This window comes from Hoplias malabaricus, chromosome 2 (assembly GCF_029633855.1).
Source record: "Hoplias malabaricus isolate fHopMal1 chromosome 2, fHopMal1.hap1, whole genome shotgun sequence".
In the NCBI taxonomy this organism is placed as follows: Eukaryota; Metazoa; Chordata; class Actinopteri; order Characiformes; family Erythrinidae; genus Hoplias; species Hoplias malabaricus.
This window is the reverse complement of record NC_089801.1, coordinates 31,509,682-31,531,630: the sequence shown is the minus strand read 5'-3', so window position 1 is coordinate 31,531,630 and position 21,949 is coordinate 31,509,682. Positions and strand designations below refer to the sequence as shown.

Below are 21,949 nucleotides of genomic sequence, written 5' to 3'. Positions count from 1 at the left end.
AGATAATGAATGAATGAATGAATTAATTAATTAACTAGAATGAAAGATTGGACTCTTCAAACATCTGACTTATCATCTGTCCTTGATTTATATGAAAGCAAATGTGTGTCACCAATTATTCGTGATCTTGCATTTATAATTGTATACGTGTAAATGACACTGAAATAAGAGCTGGTAGAATCAGTGGTGCTTCTTGATACCCAACAAAATGTACTGTGATATTTTCCATTCCAAACGCAGTTCCTTTCAACAGTCTAGAAGTGAGACAAAGGCTTCTGCTGTGATGAATATACTACATCTGTGTCACAGTGATGGGAATAGTCACTAATGTGAGTGTTGCTGCAGCTCTGTGCTACTCAGACAAAAACAAGACTTCAAGAGTCCTCTTGTTCATCGCCCTGCAGTGGCCTGACTCTGAACCCTGACTGTCATAACACACACACACACACACACACAAGAAACAGATACAGAACTCTATTTCTCTGATATAAAAACTACCCTCCCTATAAAGATGGAGGATCTCCACTGAAAACAATGCTAATCAAAGTAAACCAGGATCAAAAGCCTTCCAGTACATTTCCTTTCTATGATCTAATACTGGAAACAAAGTTATGTTTCCAAACTGTAATGAAAAAATGAACACCATTCAAGACAAACAAATAATCTCACTCATTCTCACTTGACAGAGATATAAAAACAACATTGTATGCAAAGATTTGGACACCCTTGTTTTGTGATTTGTGTGAATTTGCTCACACAATATTATATTTCACTAAACATTTTTACATTTCTGTGTTTATCAAAGTGTGTTAAAAGTCATGTTGGACCTTTTAATTGATTCACCTCTTCAGAACATAACACAGGAAATAACAAACATGAAAAATGGTTTTGTTCTGAGAATTACAATAAATGAATGCAGGATCTCTCTACCATACTGAAAAGCAATCAAATTATGAACATAAAATGTGTACAATTATGCATTTTTTTCCAGTTTTGATACGTGTACAGAATACATACAATGGTACAACGGTACACAAGTGTATTACCAGGGTTGCCTATATTTAAGCATATCACAAATTTATGCACATTATAGTAATCTTCCAATAGATCCAGCACAGAAGAGGGTGGTCTTTGAGGAAATTTCTCCCTCTAGTGGTGATAAACAGACCCTTCATATTTACTTGATTTCAGAGGTCATAGGAAAGGTTCTGTAAAATACATTGTCAATCCACCACACAATAAAACAATAAAATTATTTTATTAATGAGACTCAACAAACACTTTGCCAACTACAATATCTGCCACAAAAATGTGTGAATGCGGTTTCAATGAGGGGGGAAATACTCCCAAAGTCTGCATGAGTATTGCATGTTCCTATAATTTATTTAATCCTCTGTTTCAACAAAAGTAGGTACAGAGGTTAAAGATGATTCATTTAGATGTCTGTTCACAGACAAACTGAGAATGTGACATTTTCACACCTAAGCAAAACCCAAGGTCAAACAGAGCATGTTATAACCACACAGGAAAGGAAGGAAATGAAGCTGGGCTGTAAGGGTTTCTATGTATTTGTGAGAATCCTGCATTTGTCTTTTGATGAAAATTTACAGAACACATGTAATGAATCAAGAACTTCTAGAAGGCCCAGAGTGCCAATATTAGTGTCACTATATTGTGTAAGATTACGTTAACCTGACATGTTAGGCCTTTCGGTTTGGCTCCTGAATTCCAACCAGTGAGAAAGCTTTCTTGGGGCATTTCAATAACTCTTTGGTTTCCAAACAAACCTTAAGCAAAATAAGAATACTGCTACTATTCCTAAAGAGATAAAATGATGTTGTACTTAAATAACATAAACTAAAAAAAGACCTAGAAGAAGACCTAGAAGGCCTTGAGTGTTTCCCTGTTTGCATGAATGCCTGCAAGAAATTTACTTTGGCATTCATGAAAAAATAAAACTTTAGAATGATTTGTACATTTCTGAGTGTTTACATCAGTGATGTAACCATGTACTTAAGTAAACTCAAGGTAAATACACTCAAGGTAAAATTTCACTCCTTTTACTCTCCACTTGAGTACACCTTCAAATGCACTTAAGTATCGACAGTAAAATTACCATGACATATTATCTAAGACTAATGTCTTTGTATTGCTATTGTATTTGTAGTGCAATTAACTTCTACAGCACTGTACTGAAGTTGGTAGGGAAGTGAAGGGAAGGGAAGGGAAGGGGTGGTTTCCTACCTCCTCCAGAAGTTATATAGTGCAGTTTCTGTAGTGCTGAGCCAAGAATAGCAATGACAGAGGCTCTATTTTACCTATTACAGGCCAGTGAATCATCACAATGATTCTGAAGCTGTAATTTTAAGGTAAAAATATTGCATAGTGTTCCCTTAAGCTCTCTGTTTTGTCTACATAGTTGCAGAGCACAGTGTTTCTTAAACAGGCTATGGTTTTGTTTTGTTTTTACTTTTTGTCGGATACTCGTTTCTTGGACTTGTTTATCTCTCTGTGCTGATTTTTGGGTTTTGGAATATTTCTTCTGGTTTTGACCTCGTCAAACGTTTGACGTTTTGTGTTTAATAAATCTCCACCTGATTCTCACATTCGGTGAGTGATTTGTGACATCTATAGATCTGTAAACTGCGTATATGAATGAATAGTAGTTACTGATGACTCAAATAGAGCCAAAAAATAAATGGTATAATTTATTTTAATTCATAGCGGTTGATTACTTACAGTCTCCAATTACCACAACAGTTGATAAAGACAAAGCCTGCTTTTAGTATTATTGGTTTTAGGCAAAGAAACATTTTGACTTGTTCACCGTCTCCTAGCAAAGGAGTTGTGTGTCATGTGGAGAGCTGCGTGGAGCAGGGAGATTTGTCCACACAGGTTAAGGTTTTATTCACACATAAATAAAAAAGAATGGCAGATTTTTATAATATATTGAAGTAAAAAGTATGATATTTGACTTTGAAATATAGTGAAGTTAAAGTAAATAGTTGCCCAAAATAGAAATAATTCAGTAAAGTACAGATACACAAAAATTTTACGAATTACATTTACTTTGTTACAGTGAGCATGAGTGTTTGTGTGTTCTCTTTTATGCTGCTGAAAGCTGTTCCTTCTACCTGAAAGGCTACGTGGCCTGTTGTCTGCCAGCTCTGAAATGGCTCCAGTAGTGACAGTCTTCTTCATGCGGGACGCAGCAGCAGTTGGTCCCAGAACAGGTTTTGCCAAGGCATCGTCACTGCTCGCTCTCTTCAGCTGTGCACACACACACACACAAACACAAACAAAACATATCTTGACTCCACATAATAAGTGCATTGTACGAGCTCTGCAATCTAATATCACAAAAGACAGCAGTGCAGTGCATTTCATTTACTTTAATGACTACAGCATCACAACCACATTCCTGCAGTGAAGCTTTTAGAAAAACGGGCTCTCAACAAACCACAGGCATCTCTTCCCTCTGCTGTATCAGCACAAATATCCAATCTGAGAAATATCCAATGTCTGTACAGTGTTCTGATGAACTACCATTATTATGTTTTTGAAACTGAGCAGGTCCATCTTTAACCACAATATGCTGACAATTCACAAGAGTATTTTGGTCCTGTTTTTAAATTATACTATATTATGGCTTATTTAAGCAATAAAATAACCTATAACCAATAAAGCATTACACCACAGACTTGAGTGCAGCATCATTCAATGCACTTGAGATTAAATGGATTGTGACAAGGAAGAACTGCAAACAAAAACTAAGACTGAACTTGGGAGCTGTGACAAATGCTGAAAATGCAGATTTCTTGGAAAAATGAAAGACAGGTTTAATATCTTGGAAAAATAAACACAGATTTATGAGTAAATGTCTGCACAGTACTCAAGTATGTTACAATAACTGAATGCATTTTTAGTGTGTCTAAACTGTACAGTCCTGCAGCAGCTTTGAGTTTACAAGAAAATGTGGTGCTCTTTACAGTTCCCAATCTCCTGTATAAACTCAGGCCATCTCCTTTATGGCTGTTACTCAGCGAGCCTTTGAAAATCTCCCTCAAGACCAGAGAACGCATGGCCGGTGTCCAGAGTGGATTGGACATTTATAATCTTGGAAATTGCAAAAGATGTCGTGCACAGTGTTTGTTGACCTTGGATTCACACACCTCTATACATGGCTCCATCCCTCTCTTTTCTGCCAACGTCAGCTCTCACTTCATTTACCTAGACCACTGCTATAAGAGCTCACATATTCTCCATGTCTTTCCATAGTTTAGTTCACTGAACAATTGAAATGACTGTGGCATTGGCAACGTTCCTTTCTTTTTCTTTCTTTCATTTCCTACCACCTTCACAGTTAGGTTTCAAAATATTATTCTTAATATTATTCATGTCCTCTCTACTCCCCTTTCTATTATTTCACTCTTATTTCAGCTTTCCTTATTTCTGCATTTTGCTCATTCATTTTCCGTGTTTTTCTTCCTGTCTCACTTGTTTTCACCCTTATGATTATAAGTCTAACAGGATTTGACTAGGCTTAAATGAACCTGACACAGACACTTATCATTGTACATGCTGCTTGAATAGGAAAACAAAAATGCTTGATACACATCGGCTTGAAGAAGATCAGCTGCATTGATTATGGAATTCGTATGGAAGTGGTATGTGAGTATAGTGTGAGAAATCAAAATCCAGCATTCAGTTTTCTACTTCCGATTAATTAGTTCCTCATTTCAATGGAAAAGTTTTGTTGCCCCTGGTTAAATGACAATGTCTGTTGTAATTTATAGCCTGCACTACAGAGAATATTTTACACGTTCTCAGTTGAGAATGTGTTCTATTTTTGCATTTTGGACAACAACTAAACATATCATATGACCAGTATTCTACAAACCTGGCATATTTAAAATTTTAAACTATATAAAATTAACTAAACAGGGACCGGTTTTCTAAAACAAATTTTAGTGTTAAGATCATTTTGACTGTTGGAGACAGTATTGAGTGTTTCACTTCAGAAACATTGTTAGAGAAAGCCCAGCCCTGAGATAATAATGTTGAGTCAAAAATAAAATAAGATATATATTTGTACACCTACTCCTGCTAGGTCTCTGGGAGCTCTTACTCGGCTAAGGCGCAGGTCTGAGGCGATGGTGCTTGATGAGCGGGACATTTTCATGCCTGTGGAAGTGCTGCTGGATGCGGAGGTGTGAGAAACGGAGGAGACCACCCGTGTCCGCTCAGGGGCTGCAGGCTTGGGCAGCGCCGCCTTGGCGGAGCCCCCTTTCAGCATGGTTCTCTTCACTGCAGCCTCTTCACTTTGGCTGTGGACACAGAGAAGAAGGAGGCTGTGTTCAGGAGGTTTCATTTATATTTACAGCTTAACACAGATGTGTTTAGACATTTTATGTGGAAAAGAGAAACAAGTACAAAGTAATGTAGTGTTAAAGTAAGGAAGTAGAAGATGCTAAGAGAGGGAACAATTTATTATAGGCACCTTAGCATTGATATAAATAAAAAAAAAACATGGCAAAAAAGGTTTGCAGAAATATGAAATCAAAATTAACACAAAAATTTTATCAAATCTCTATTACTATTTAAACTATTTAATACTATATAACACTAACCCCAAAAAATAAAACAAATTTAGTTAATATCTAAAATCCTATTCATAGATTTATAGATAGATTTTAATTAAAGTTTATAATTTAACACCACAGAATTCAAAAAAGGATATGAGTACTGTGTAGTCAAAGCTATGACTCTACAGTGATCTGGAAAATGTGAATGACTGTATCTCAGTGCTGAACATATTAGTGCACTCAGTGGAGAAAATGTGAGCGTGAAGAGTGGCTATTCTCTGGAGAGCCATAAGTGCTCTTCATCATAGAGATGGGGAAAGAGAGTGAGTGAGTGAGGAATAATGAGAGAGTGGGAGATGGAGACAAGGAGAGAGAGGGATGGATAGAGATGGAGAGAGTTGGGGGAGAGACAGGAAGGGACAGAGAGAGGGGGAGAGAGAGAGAGAGAGAGCACTCTGCTCTATTTTTCAATAGCCTCTGGTCAGCCCTGCTGAACTACTCTCATTGATTTGACCGATGGTGGGGTGTAAAGGTACAGACTCAACCAACAGCTGGTGTCTCTAGAGACGTGAAACTGAGAGTTTAGGAAAAGCAGTAGTAGGCTGAACTGCCGCTTAACCCTTAACTGGAATTGTATTAGATCAGAATGCCGTGTAATATATTTCCCCATCCTTTGCCTACCATTGCTGTTTTTCCTTTTCCTCCGTTTATTCAACTCTCACAGTTCTGAGTTGATATGATTAATCAGCAACAAATTTAATAATGCTCAATTCATTCTTTATGGTTTTGGCAACATGACTGTGCATATTTAAGTTTTACCTACTGACTTTACTAAGAAACAGAACAGAGCAGAGCTAAATTAAAAAATAATAAATCAATCAATTTCAATTGTGTTTTAGATGTAAAATATATATTATTGTTTAGTTAAGCTTATAGTGGCGCAGCAGGTAGTGTCGCAGTCAAACAGCTCCAGCGGCCTGGAGGTTATGGGTTCGATTCCCGCTCCAGGTGACTGTCTGTGAGGAGTTGGTGTGTTCTCCCCGTGTCCGCGTGGGTTTCCTCCGGGTGCTCTGGTTTCCTCCCACAGTCCAAAAACACACGTTGCTAGGTGGATTGGCGACTCAAAAGTGTCCGTGAGTGTGTGTTGCCCTGTGAAGGACTGGCGCCCCCTCCAGGGTATATTCCTGCCTTGTGCCCAATGATTCCAGGTAGACTCTGGACCCACCGCAACCCTGAACTGGATAAACAGTTACATGAATGAATGAATGAATAATTCATTACTAGGGATGCAGACATACAGAGCTTTACAAAATATTTAAGGAGATAATTCACTTTCACAGCAAAATGTAAAACTAATATGTAAACAGTTAGAAATACTGGAATAGCTCAAATTTAATCATATGATTTAATAAAATCTATGATTTGAATAAGATAAGTTTTTGTGTCCCTAAAATGACTCAACTGTCAACTGTCAAAATAACAGCTAGATTGGTCACTATTATAATTGATAGTGACCACAGTACACTTGATTTACCTGGGCATGAACAGGTAATTACTGCAGCATATGTTGTGGTGTTCTTCTGCATGGAGATGTTTCTATGGCAACCCGGGAATAGTATGGAGGTCTGATTCATTGCTTTGCACTAAGCATAGTTAGAGTTTGCTCTTAAAGGCTTTGTAATTAGGAGAAATTATACAGAGAAATAATATGACAAACTACTCTTCCACACATTTTTTGCTGAGGTTAGAGTAAAGGCCTGAATCTTTCAGTCTATATCCATTATAATTCCAGTATATTGTGAGGGCAGCTTGGTGGCACAACACTGCTGCTGTCCCACAGCTCCAGGGTCCTGGGGTTGTAGGATCAAACTCTGCATTAAGTCACACACTGCTAGTGCAAGCTATGCCAGTCAGAATGTTCCATCTAGTTTTAAAAATTTTGTTAATATTTCCTTAGATTTTGTGATGCTCTTTTATATTCAGGCCCTACTTTTCTCCTTGTATTCCTGAGAACCAGTAAAAACATACACAAAATGCCCCTGCTTCACCTATGCCACAGTTCAAATTGGTGGTAGCATGATTGGTGAGGAGTTACAGTGCTCCATTCACAAAGACAGGCTTCAGGCTGTTAACTGATTACAGAGGACACACAGAGGGACCAGTCATATGATTGAGAGGACCACTGGTGCTGAGTGAGGCATAAACAGTAAGGACATAACAATTTAAATAGAAGATAAAATGGGTAAGAACTAACGAAAAACACTAGATCTGAAACAGAACTGAAGATATTCTTGAAGGTTCTTTTGAAATGCAATTTTGTAAAACAGAAGTACAGAATTTCCCCATTACCTCCGGTTGTAGTAAATCAACATGTCCAAGATGTGGAATTTGCTTCTTAGTATTGCTCTGAATCTATGGGTAAGGGTAAAGCTGAGTAATTAAAGCCTATGTTTAACTAATTAAAATTGTGTAAATTGTAGAGAATAATCTTCACCAGTTTTCTCATACCACCAGCAGGTTAAAGTAACACTACCGAGTAACATACACAATTATTCCCATTATATTTACATTTAAAGTATCTAGTAGTAATAACCATCTTGAACCCTGTATATTGTTGAAGCTTCTATCAATTTGTATAGTTAATCCTGCAAACTACAGAAACTAAAACATTCATTCATTCATAGTCTATAACTGCTTATTCAGTTTAGGGTCCTGGTGGGTCACAAAAATCACTGGGCACAAGGTGGGAACACACCCTGGAGGGGGCACCAGTCCTTCACAGGGCAACACACACTCACAACTATGGACACTTGAGTAGCCAATCCAACTATCAGTGTGTGTTTTTGGACAGTGGGAGGGAACCGGAGGAAACCCAAACAGACACTGCGAGAAAACACCAAACTCCTCACAGACAGTTACAAAGGCTGCATCTCAATTAATACTTAGTTTAACAAGTGTTACATGTGTGAAAGTTAAGTATACTAAGAAATCCAAAATGCATATTCAGAACCAGCCGATTTTTGAGTAAGGAAATGATGGACACAATTGTCCCACAATCCAGTAGAAAAGAGAGACGGAGGAGCTTCTAAAATCTGGACAATGGTGGCTCTGTCCCATATAATGCTCAACCCTCTTCATAGTGGACTTCATCAATTATAAAACTAATACTACTACAACCAGACAGTGCACTGAATGTTTGACAAGCTTATATTGAATATAAGTGGTTTTACTGTCCAGCACACAATGCACTATTATAGTTTAGAATCTGTTATAACCTACACTGGGCACTACACAGTGTGGAGGGAGATGTATATTCCAGCCTTTGAAGAAATGGCAGACAGCACTGCAGTTGCCGCTTGGAATGACATGTATTGTCATAGCAACATTTCATCAGGTCCTTTTAGTAAGAAGCAGTGTTTCAATATTTTGTGGACTAGCCTGAGGGACTCACACTATTAAGAATAGTACATGGTATGTATTGTACAGTATGTTTGTAGTAAACAACTGGGACACAGTCAAAGATCTATTTTCAGTTTCCGACTGTCATGTGATATCTTTTTTTAGACCACTTCAACACATACACTTTTCTACAGTGTTGTCGTACTGTGCCCTGGTCCAGACACACCACTGGCAGATTGGGCACACACTTATATAAAGATGACCTCTACATTTTCTGCAAAAACCAGGCCAGTCACCAAAGACTGTAACTGACCCAATTAAATTTATAGCAGCAGCCACAGAATTAGAGAGACTACACCTCTGTGAAAGCATACAGAACCAAGGAAGAGGGATTTATGTTCCAAAAAAAGGCCTTTCATAAAATTGAGAAGTATTTTTAAACATTGCTATCACCTCATCCTGAGTTAAAATAACATTTGCTTTGCACTGCATCAGACAAAGACAGTGAGTCAATTTTCCCAACTGTTAGCACTATAACTCAATGTAAACAATGAGTACTGCCACCCTAAACTGACTCAGTAACCTGACATAACTTAAAGACAGCCTAGAAATAAACATCTAAAATACAGTATCACAAGGAACTGAAATCCCATGGAAAATCTCTAATGCTCAAACAACACAACTTCTGAAACATACATTCAGCAACTGGCCACTATGTAAAGTGCAGATTTCATTGTGGGTAATGTTGTAAACGATCATATTCTATGTGCCTCAAGGGAAGCACGAAATTGCAGCCTCCAAAGGCTGTGGCTGTGCTATATTAGGACACTGGTCGCTATGGCATCCTGTGGCATCATCACTCTGAGCATTTGTTTAACAGATGGCTGAAAAAAATGGAGAATATGAACCTTTGGATCTCCTGTTCCTGTAGCCTGAGGTGCAGATGTATTCTTAATCTTAATTACAGAACAGATGCACTGTGCTGAAGGCTGCAGCACATAGATATTGTCACATAAAGGCAAGTGCTTTCCAGAACAATCCTCTTCCAATCCCTGCTTATGGCAGCAAAAGTCTTTTCATACAAAACTGGATGAAGCCTAGGTGAAGCAGCTGGTCTAGGACTTTAGAGCTGACTCTGGCAGGTGCAGTCACTTAAGGGTAAGGCAAATATGAGACAGCAAAAACATATCACCATTCTTTAAGGCAACCTGATACCCAAGATACACTCAGATATTCTCTGTAATTACCAAGCTTCAGTACTAACATAGATTCATACTGTCAACCCAGAAATTTAGGATTAAATCTGTAGTATTTAGCATAAATAAAATATTGCATGTGCGTAATATACAAGAAAGTCCTACCACAACTGCAAAGGAGATAACACAACTCTGAGCCTCGATGGTCTGTGGTTCAAAAGACATCATGAGAGCAAGAGCAATAATATGTATGTGTCTCCTAATAGGGTGAAGAGGCCATACCCTATAACAAGCTGTCAACTTCCTGTTAGTGTTTTTTAAGGAAGAGAGGGAGGAAGCCAGCCATGACTAAACCGGCTCGCTGTTTCTAGGCCTGCTCAGCACAACACAGGCAAATATGAAGACTGTTGGGTATGGTAACCAACTGCTTCATTAAGTCATATTTAGGCCTAGATTCGATCTTTAAAGCAAACCAAAATTGCACCTCACCATTTACCTTTATATAGGCTTTCCTGTATAAACGCTTGACCTCCACTGTACAAAGTATATGGTGGTGATACTGTAGATGAAAATGCATCTTCTAAAAGGAACAGACTTAAATATGAGATTGTGTTGCACATCTTAAAGTGGTAGAACTTGCACAGATCAAATATTAATGTTTTTGATCTCACTTTATATTGTCTCTTATTAAATTGCAGTAGCCCCACTCATGTAAATGCGTTTTTCAGTTTTACCTATGCTTTTATATAAAAGTAAGTACTACTTTTCAATCAAAAAATAACTACCCAGTTATTAGGAGTGACATTTAAATTATTTTTAAATTCAGGATGTGTGTCTAAAAATTCAACAAATATTGTTCCTGGCTAAATCCTAATTTGCTAAAAGAACTGCGAGTATTTTTCATGAAATATCTAAAGGATGCGAAACTAAAGACAAGGAACCTGAGGCATGTTGTCTCAAACAACGAGGAAGCAGACACACACACACACAAACACTCCCACATCCTCAAATACATACATACATACATACAGAAGTTCTCAAGCTAAAGCTGATATGTTCAAAAGCTCTTCAATCAAAAGCGAAAGAAAGCACTTACTGCAAATGTCTGTTCCCTGAAAATCACCCTCAGTTTGACATGCTTAGCTTAAAGGAGGCTCTTTCATAATACACCCCTCAGAGAAGCCACTAGCTACTGCTGCATGCCATGCCTACTCCCTCACCATGAGCAAGACACGGAAGCAAGACGCCTGTTGGCAGACTGAAAAAAAGAGAGAGAGACAAACTATAGGGTCTGGCCAAAAGGAAATTTCTCCATCATAACATATTGCTTTTTCCAGCCTGTATCTTCATCAGATCAACAGACACGAAAAGGCCTTTAAGTGCAAATAAATATAATAAAAATCACCTATGTTTAATAATAATTTGTCCAACATCCCTTAATTTTGCCCTCATTAAGAATGTCAAGATCTGAATATTTATATCTAGGCAAACAGGAAATGCCCCACTTTCCAAACCCCACCAGTATGCATTACAATAACTGAACTACTCTACACACAGTGACCCACGGCAATGTTAGAATGGTATCCTATACAACTGAATGTTCAGAAAAGCAGTTTCAGAGCAGCAGTTTTTAGAGCCATACTGAAAAGCAGCTTTTGCCTGAAAGCAAAGTTGGAAGTTAGACTGACCACGCCCCAATGCCTGCTGCTCCAGCCTTCTAATGAGTGAGAGATTTAAAGCAAGCTTTATGAGCCACATCCTGTTTAACGCTCCACACAGTTGAGATTTCAGACTTGATAGTTACATGCCTTTTTCTAAAGTCTATACAATCAGTACAAAACCCTGGCTGTTAACTGCTGCAGACAAGCCTAGGTCTGAGTCTACTCAAGATATGTGGAACAAAACTAACCAGGCTTAGTTTATAAATACAAGCTTCATTTATGATATTTGATAGACATTAAAAATACCGATGCCTGATATTTCGGCAGCCGATATATTATTTGCTGATATGTAGCTTTTTTTAGTTATTGTTATCGGTCCGATATTGAAATTTGAGCTGATATTACAACCGATAATTTGGCACCTTTTTGTGCTTGCGCGTATGCACTGATGCCTGTAAAATGTCTGCCTTGTGGACGTTTTTCACAGTTTCTGCAGAGAACAGTCTCTAGGATTAAATTTCTTAGTGCTGAAAACTAATTTAAAATATAAGTGACCCTCTACACGCAAACATAGATAGCGGTGTAAACGCACACACACAGCAGGTTAAACAACAGAAAGATACTCTCAAACACCACAGTGCAGTAGCCATTCTTATACAGAACACATGAAAATAGAGTCATTTAGAGCTTATTACTGAAACACCATGCTAAACGATTACAAACACTTGCTCAAACACACTCTCTGCCTTGCTCGCTCAGAGTCACTTTATGTCGCTCTCTACCTTGCTCTCCAAAACAAACCCGGTGCTGCATTAATTAGCTCCCCTCTAGAATACTAGGTACCAGCAGTAAAGTATAAATTAACTACACCAAATAAACGTAAAGGATAAAACTAAAAGTACAGAAATGTACAAATACTGAAGAAAAGGCTTGTCGTATGACAACAAGAATTTGTTTTGTTTAATCCGATGAGAATTTGCTTTAATTACAAAAAGATAAAATTATCGGTTATTACCTGTATTGGTTACTTTAAGGTGTTAATTATCGGTTATCATATCTGCACAAAAAATTCAAAATCAGGGCATCCCTAATTAAAAAATTATATCCATGGTTAATCATGTAACAGAAGTAGATTAATGTCATGTCTTGCTCAAAGATTCTAATTGGAATATTGTGATCCAGGTCAGGGTCGCACAGTTTAAATAATTCAGAGCAGACCGGAGGGCCTAAAGGCATTGAACAGAGCTCTTCTGATACAGCCACCTGTTGTGTGATGAAACACGAGAGTTGGCTGACACACAGGAGACTCAGTATTTCACTACTGAGGAAGTGGGTTGTTTCAGTTCATGAAATTATTGATTTCCCTGTATCCCATTTCATGTGAATTATGGGCTTCTCTATATTTCGTTTCATGTGTCGACCGATTCGAAAGGTCTGACGTTTCATTTCAAAGATATAGTAAATAGAGCACTAAAAATACATTAGCTATCTGACCACCTGCTCATTTATAATTTTTTCTGAAATGAATGGTACTAGTAGACTTATGTAACAGTGGACAAAAAGTAATAGTCCTCAGTAACAACATTAGATTTCCCCGAACTTATTAACAATTATCATGGGGAGGCATGGTGACCAAACAGGAAGTGCTACTATCACACAGCTCCAGAGTTCTGAGGTTATGGGTTCTAATCCTTTTCAGGTCACTGTTTGTGAGGAGTTTCTTGCTATAGTCCAAAAACTATGTTGTTACAAATGCTTGTACATGGATTGACTATTACTGTTGTGAGTGTGTAAGTGTGTGATGCCCTGTGATGACCTACTGCCCTGTCCATAGTGAGTCCCTGCATTGCCAGCAAAAATTTCGGTTGGGGTCTAGACCCTCACCATGATAACGTGATTACAGAAAATGAATGAATAAAAATCTTAAACCTTTCACTTCATAGATACTTTTAAGCTGTTCAACTATAACAATGCTATTTTTCATATTAAATGATAAAGTGAGATTAAAGCCGCATACACAAGGTTTCAGATTATTATTTTTTTTAAACAAAGGTCTGAGTTTTGGCCTCCCATCCACACAAAAAAGGCATTTTAGGTCACTAAAAACTGAATATTTTCAAAACCTCTCTCCAAAGTGAAGAATTTTAAAACTTTTTGGAAACAGCAACGTCACTCAGCATACCAATCTTTGGCTGAAATTCAAATAGCTCCTCATTCCTATATAGAGGACTACATAAGATATAAAACTAATATAGCAGTAGATTTCAGATTCCCACATATGAATAAGGAGTATGGAGTAATTTGGGATTTAACCTCTGTCTTTTTCTTATGGTTCATGGTGTTTTGATGTCTCCATTTAAGAGGAAGTAAGTTATAAAATATTTATATATTGCCTACAGATATTATGGCTCCCTACTGGGGCCATAATATCTGGATACGTTTGTATGGGGCCTAAAAAATAGCTGAGTTTCTGCTGTTAATTTGAGCTGAAGGAATGCCAACTGGCAATCTTACTAGTCGACTAAGCAGGGTTTAACTAAAATACTGGTGCCTGTGTAATATTTTACCATTATAGCTTATATCATATTTGTGCTAAAGTTTAGTAGATCACAAATTCCACCACAAAAGTTTCAGTCAGGTGACTAACCTGATTAAATCACCAAAGAAAATATTCTGAAGCATATTTAGAGTGATCAAGACTTAAATGGGTCATGTGAAAACACTCGAAAAGCAGAGGGACTGGGCTGTGGGACTCCAGTTTTAAAGCATTATGCAAACTGCACTGTCAAAAAAGGACTGTCCACTGCTAGTGTCACTTTGCCTTTAATGTGTCCCACCAATTAGGACATTAAAGCTGAGACACAAATGACAGGTCTTCATCTCCAGAGTGGGAGAACTGTGCTCTTCACTCCGCAGCACATGACTCATTATTTTCAGAAGCCTGTTTGAATTCCAACAGCCCACAGTGAAAGGAATCCTATTGTGGTCCGTGCCATGAAAGAGAAAACACAAAGAAGAATGCAAGACCAGAGCGACCCATTCTGGACACTATCCACTGGCTTTGGGCCATGCAGTGCATTCCTTCTCAACACATACTTGAACAAATCAGACAAACAATCGTGCAAAGCAATCCAGATTTTCCGAGCATTGTCCAGCTATGGCTTTTCTCCCAAGTATAGCTGGATCCCAAATGACAGATGAACAACAGAATCTCTGAATTCCACACTCTGCAGACTGAGGTTCAAATCCCAGTTTGGAAGAACACACTATACCAATAAGTGTCCTTAGGCAACACTTCTACAGACAAACACATTAGATCCTTGCTAGCTGAGAACAGTCATTTCCAATACACCAGCTGTGGCTTTGAGCCCAGAGTGGGAGGATGGCTTGCACTCAGGAAAAAAGTCATCAGGACCTTGGAGGAAGGTCTTGTTACTCAAGTGCACTACTTTACCACTCGACCACATTAAACTTTAAACTACAGCCCCTAATTAGCCCCCTTTTTTTTTTTTGCTGTACTTGGTTACCCATCCTCCAACCACTATCCCACTGAGGGCAGTTTATGGTGTAATGGTTATTAGACATTGACCACAAAACCACCAGAACAGTCATGGTTTTGTGCCATAAACAAAAATACATAAATAAAGAAATAAATAAATAAACACAGCAGTACAGTGATAAATTCTTTGTTGTCATTTTAACACTGAAGAGAATTCAGAGCTCAGGCATGGGTTCCACTATGAACACTATTAAAATTCATAAAACGTGCTATAAACACACAATGCTGAGAATAACATCTTAAGGAAGAACTTTTTCAAAAGTCCCTTGAATTTTATGTATGAATGGCATTCAACAGCGTTTGTCTGGCTGACATATGACTAACATTTTAAAAGTAGCTTGATTGTATTCCAGGAAGTGGGTTCTCATTGAGGGAAAATTAAGAAATATCAAAAATATATATAAATACACATATTAGCAAGTTTCTCTTCCAGTTAAGATAAAGAGCACTGCATTCACATCAGAGCTGGCTATATCCTAACATATAAATCTGAAGATAACTGCAATGAATAGCAAACAGAATTGACAGTATCTCTTCTATGTGCAACCAAAACACACCCACCCAGTGAACAGATCCCACTGGACAGCTTTATTATGTGGTTCTAGCTACTGAATTGAACAAACATTGACAAGACACTCATGGGTGGTGTGTAAACTCGTTTGTATTAGTGTGAAGGTTCATCCACGTCAGCAGGGCTTCACCATCTGTGCTGCACCTGGGATTGCTCTGTGTGTGCGCAAGTATGTCAATTGGTCTGGACTGTAAACTGCCAAGTCATGAGGGCTGAAACAGTGAAGCCAATCAGGATGCATTGCGCCCCAGCCCCCTGAGGTGGCAACCCTTCTAGAACCCCTCTGACCTCCTGGAAAATTATATAATCGTTTATATGCCTCCTGCTAATATGTGCCCTATTGACCTCCATACCTTTTTCTTTTCACAATACAACAGCTTTAGAAGTCAAGTCATTAACTGAGTCACCCTTGTCAACACTATTTGTTACGAGAAAAATGGTGGCATCCATAAGAGACAAAAACTAATAAATCATTTGAAAGTCATCAAAGAGTCCCACAAAACTGTTTTTCCAAGACAAATATTAAAACTAGGGCAGAACATGCCCAATGGGCTGTTCTTGTCACATTCTAAACTCACCAAAGACTGTAAATAAATTTCTTAATATCTAAAGAAACATTTTCTATACAGAACAAAATGGGTCTTATACAGATTACAGATCTCACATTTAATGTAGCCTAAATGCCTTTTCATAGTATGAACTGTTAACTATAGGTGTGCAAATTTCAGAAATTGTACTATGTAACTTTTGAAAGAGGGTAGGAAGCAACACCTTCAGTAGCTAAATACACTCATCATAATAGGTCTCTACAAACATTTGGACATAGTGTATTTTCAAAGAGGACTAAAGAGATGTTTTCTCCTCGAACCAATGTCCTCCAGCAGTTAATTAGAATATCCCGAGAACACATATACAGAATATCTAAGACAGGTCTAAGTGCTTAAAACATACTCAACAGCCATTATGATGACCATTAAACTGCTTATGTCAAGTTTATTGCTATATATGCTTGATTTTGCTGCATCCACAACACAACTAAGTAGAATGCATTAGTTAATGATTAATCTACTGCAGGAGTCAAGCAGAAGATATTGACTGAGATATAATTACTTGTATAGTGCTGTTCTGAAACCAGCTAGAAACTACTGCACCCACAAGAGGCAATTAATAACAGCAGTACTAAGGGGTCCTGAAGTCATCTGTAAAGGGCCTCAGGCATTTTCCTTCTAAAGTTGTAAAACTTTAAAATGTTTTTTTTTTTCCTTCTTCTTTTGTGATAGAGCTGAAGCTCAAATTTCACTTTCAATTCAAAGCTCAGCGTTTCCATGGCCATGGCAGACAGAGAATACCAAATAGCCTCAAGATGAAACAGTGCTTAAGCCCCCATCAGCACTTTCCTGATCAAAAAGAGAGCTAACACATGAAAATGCAAAAAAGCAATCGGTAGAAAAGGCTGATTCAACAGCGATTTCTCAAGTAAGGACTAATTCTAATCTCTCAGCATCTAAAACTCTGTTGCTTTTAGGTTGGAGTGTCGTTTAGTAAATTAGAAAGCTGACACTGTTGTGATGTGGGTCCGTCATGAACTCCTGCATCATGAATAGAAAGTCCTTCTTGGAAGAGTAGCCTCATGTATATTTTACAGTTCCTTTCATCTCTTTCTGAGCAGCAAGGTCCCCATGGAGCAGGGCTTCCTGTATGAGTGGGGTCAGCGTTCTGAATGAATAAACACTGCAGCAACAAGCTCCCAGCAGCACCACAGGCCGGACCAACTCTGTGACCTCATCTAACCTCTGGGTAAATCAGAGTGGCTCCAAACTGTGTCAGAGTTGCTTGTCATTCTTTGGGTTAGTCTCATGGACGACAAAGAGATGATACTTTTTAAGGGTTAACTTTTTACTCACTGAAATTCACCTGAATTTCAAAGAAACTCAAAGAAAAGACTCCAATTTGATTGGAGATGAGACACAAAACAAGCCCCAAATTTGTGGGAAAAATTTACTGACATATTGATGCAAAGAACCAAATCAAGATAGAATTGGCTGAATCTCTAAGTTGTCTACTCCATAGAGAAAAGAAACAAATGAATTCTGTTCATCCATTTTTGTTAATTCTGTTTAAATATCCTTCACTGTGTATTCATGTACTGTGCCTTAGAACCACACTTCGCACTGTGCATGTAGTCATGTGATTCTGTCCTATCCAATCTACCACATGAAAGCAACATGGAGGAGAACATAAATATTAAGGCTGACCAAGCAACTTGAACAGCTTGTCCCACAGAAAAATTCAATTTCTTTGGACATGTTTTGACTTGAGTGAAGATGACACTGAATATAAAGAAGTCGAATGTAAACAATGACAATAAACATGTTCAGCAACTGAAGTTATCCACCAGTCTGTTTCAACACTTGAAGCACAGTCACATCACCAAATTTGAACAGTTCATGGCTCAAAAAAATAAGAGACTGACAAGCTCCCAGCAACATTACAATAAAAAAGATGCATTAATACTTGAAAACAAGCCTTATCAGTAGACTATGAGGACAAAAAAACAAAACCAATATAATTGTTCATGAATTGTAATCAAGGTAAAACGTGCAACTAATATGATATTGATTTGCGGTCTTATCGTCCAGCACCAGAAGTTGAAATGAAATATACTTGATGTAAATACTACGATATTATAAACACACACCTATACACCACGTCAGACCATAGATATTAATCTAGTAACCGGTTTACCCTGTTCATACTGAAAGGCTAGGATTGCCCTAGAGGACAATGACAGACAATACGACAGAATTCCATTCCATTCATGCTTCAGACCCGAGGCCATAAGAGAAAAACACCAGCTGGGACAACATAATATGGATTTCATTTCTATCCAGACTCAAACCTACAGCTTAATATCTGCCATTCTTTTTTGGGGGCTAGGCTTAAAAGACATTAGTAAGGATAAATTCCACGCAGTTACCAAGGCTGACTGTGATTTGCACAGCAAGCATGCAGTCCATTTCCTGTGCACATTCCTTTTTCCTGGGTCTAGACCTTCCAAAAATACCGACATGCTCTAAACCACAGGTCTCTGTCCCTGGAATCATGATGAGCTTCCACCAACTAAACAGCTTCCTTCATCAGAAAGCTTTGCTGCAACCTTGATATATGAGCTTGATCACACTTCCTTCTATGCAGAAGATTAGCGTTTGATTCCCTGCCCAGGTTAACACACCACACTACACCATTAAGACTCCTAAAGCAACCTCTGCTTGCATCTGTAACACATTTACCACTGTCGATCACTGTGGATGTGAGCATCTTCCAAATGCCAAAGTAAACACAAGAAAAACATGCATTAGAAATGTTCTTTCCAGCATTCATTTTATCTGACCCTTATTGCCTCTAAAATGCCTTGCGATGAGCTTGACCGCCTTTTAGCGTCTGCCTTATTCGTCTGACATAAATTAGAAGGAGAGACTTGCGCAGGTTTCTAATTTTCTACAGGGCGAGCCACTTGGCTCAGGCAGAAGTGGGGCGATCCAGAGACACTGGCCGAGTCAGAGGAATGTAAGAACAATCCATCACAAGTTGTCAGAAATGCCGAAAACCTAACTCAATCTGCCAGCTACAGAGAAGACTCTATGAATTTAAAAAGCACAGAATGAAAGTTCACAAAGTATACTGGCCAAACTTATCAGAATTCTGTGAAGAAAGATGCAGATCTCTGGCTATTTGTTTAAGCAGTATAAATATCATAATGTAAAAATAATAAATTAAGACCCTTAAATATGACTTTCCAAATACAAATTAGGACCTGTGTTATTAAAACCTTGTAACCCCTTATTTTTGATCATTTGAGAAGTTCAGCTATATTTTACATTTAGTAAATGTAAGAAAGATTTAACCAATGAAAGCTTCAAACATTCCACATTACGTCTGTTTGCTTCAAGACATAAATGTAATATTTTCTATGTATTTACATATACAAAATTGATGTTACCTAAACCAAAAATGTCAATGATAGTCTGATAGGCTATTAACATATCAATACCACTGTAAGCTTAAACGCAATAGTAAAATCAGTACGATCAGTTCAAAGTATTAATCCAGTAGATAATTATGTTATATTCAGGATCCATAAGTAGTAAAAATGGTTCAAATACCTGTTAGCAGTTCCCCCTGGGGTTCTGAAATAAATCCAGCGTAAATCCTGCTGCTTATCTGTTCTTTAAAGTAAGATGTCAAAAAAAAAAAAAAACTATGAGAAAGCAGAAAACGTGCATGGCATGAAGCAGAGGTGTGGACTTCCCTCCAGCCTGAACGAGAGAAAGAGAGCGAGATAGAGGGAGAGTGAGAGAAAGAGAGAGCCAAATCGGAACACATCCTCTCTGCACTGCCCTTATCTCTGCAATTAGAGGCAGAATCCAAGGGAAGGGCATGCCCCTTTGGAGCTGAGCTTTCCTCGGCACTGAAGCTGTGCCCGTAGGCCTGCTACTCTTAAACAGGAGTGAGAGAGAGAGAGAGAGAGAGAGAGAGAGAGAGAGAGAGAGAGAGAGAGAGAGAGAGAGAGAGAGAGAGAGAGAGAAGAGCAGGGAAATAACTACAAGATACTTCAAAAGGCAGAACCCAGAAGGATAAGAGCCTAATTCAAGGGTAATCAGACAAATCAGCCAACAATTTTGCTTATCTGGTACTAAGGCAGAAATGACTTCTTGAGGTCAATAACAAGAAACAATAAAAACAACAATAAAAAAAATATAAAATCCAGTATGAAAATTAGTCAAAACAGCTGCCTCAGTCCCGAGTCTGTTTACACAGCCAGTTCTATTCATCCTAACCTTGATAAGACAAACCGTCTTGCATTACAGTCGACACACCAGCTTGGGCCCATGGGATGAGTCTGGATACTTGTAATTGAAATATAACACACACACACACACACACACACACATGCCAGGAGTGCCGTTTGCTGGATATCATTACAACCACAGCATCCAGGAAACACTGAGCTTAACTGAAAAATAAATACATTGCTTGGGTGGACTCAGCTTAAGGATGGTTTATCAGTGAGAATCTAAACCACACGTTCCAGAAAGACACGTGGATCCCTGTTTAAGTGGACCTTTCTATGACTACCCACAGCTTGCTCTTTTTTACAAGCAAAGACCATGCAACATGCTCCTAATCATTCCTGAACACCTGTGATTCAAAACTAGAGCTGCACAATATTTGATTTGTTATCTCAATAACCTGTTAAATGTCCTATGGGTGTCTGATGTTTCAAAGCATTCTGATGATCCATCTATTTAGATAAATAGATAATAATGCAGGTTGTATTAATTAAGGGTGCAACAATACACAAAATTTCACAGTACAATACATATTGCTGTTTTTGCTCCACGATATGATACATTTTCTATAAAACATGTAGAAAGATCATGATTTTAATTTCCCTATTACTTTTTGATGTAGAGGTCAAGTAGGCCAATATAAACAAACCAATATATTTGGAAAGGCTGACTGGTACCAGAAATGATCATAGAAAAATAAAAATGCATAATAAATGGGGACATGATACTAACATAAATTCTATCTAAAAGCAGAGCTTTAAATTCCCTGTTTTTCAGCACTGACCTGCTGCAAACACCTCTGTAGGAGGGACCGCGACTCCATTGGCTGCTGATCGGCTAAATAAAGGTGACGACCAATGAGAAGCACGTTCTCTGTTTAGAAGCCGTGGAGTAGCTGCCCCTCGCTCCGGCTGAGAAAGAGCTGTGTGTTTCTGTATCAAACCATAACAGTGTGACCTCAAAAATATGGAACACACAAAAAAAATATCTTTTAGTGTCCAAACGCGGGACGGATGAAACACTAGTCCAAGTCTTGCACTCTCCGCTAACCATTTCACATCCAGCTGATCGTCCAACAGGCTAACCAAAACTATAGCATGGCGCTGTTTGCGCAGTAGCTCTCAACAC

The 21,949-nt window shown here is 38.2% G+C and overlaps 1 protein-coding gene across 3 annotated transcripts in view; it reads right to left on the bottom strand.

The window, feature by feature from the left end:
- Positions 1-21,949, bottom strand: part of specc1 (sperm antigen with calponin homology and coiled-coil domains 1) — a 117,737-nt gene that overhangs the window by 91,826 nt on the left and 3,962 nt on the right. Inside the window, exons 1-3 of one of the 3 annotated variants that reach the window (XM_066658578.1) lie at positions 20,135-20,254; positions 5,102-5,327; positions 3,135-3,270 (exon numbers count right to left, since the gene is read on the bottom strand). In XM_066658578.1, coding sequence (XP_066514675.1) covers positions 3,135-3,270; positions 5,102-5,296 — 331 coding nt within the window. In that variant the 5' untranslated portion in view covers positions 5,297-5,327; positions 20,135-20,254. Of the gene's footprint in view, positions 1-3,134; positions 3,271-5,101; positions 5,328-20,134; positions 20,255-21,949 lie in introns of those variants that run through there. The other 2 variants (XM_066658577.1, XM_066658576.1) reach the window with 2 other exon arrangements.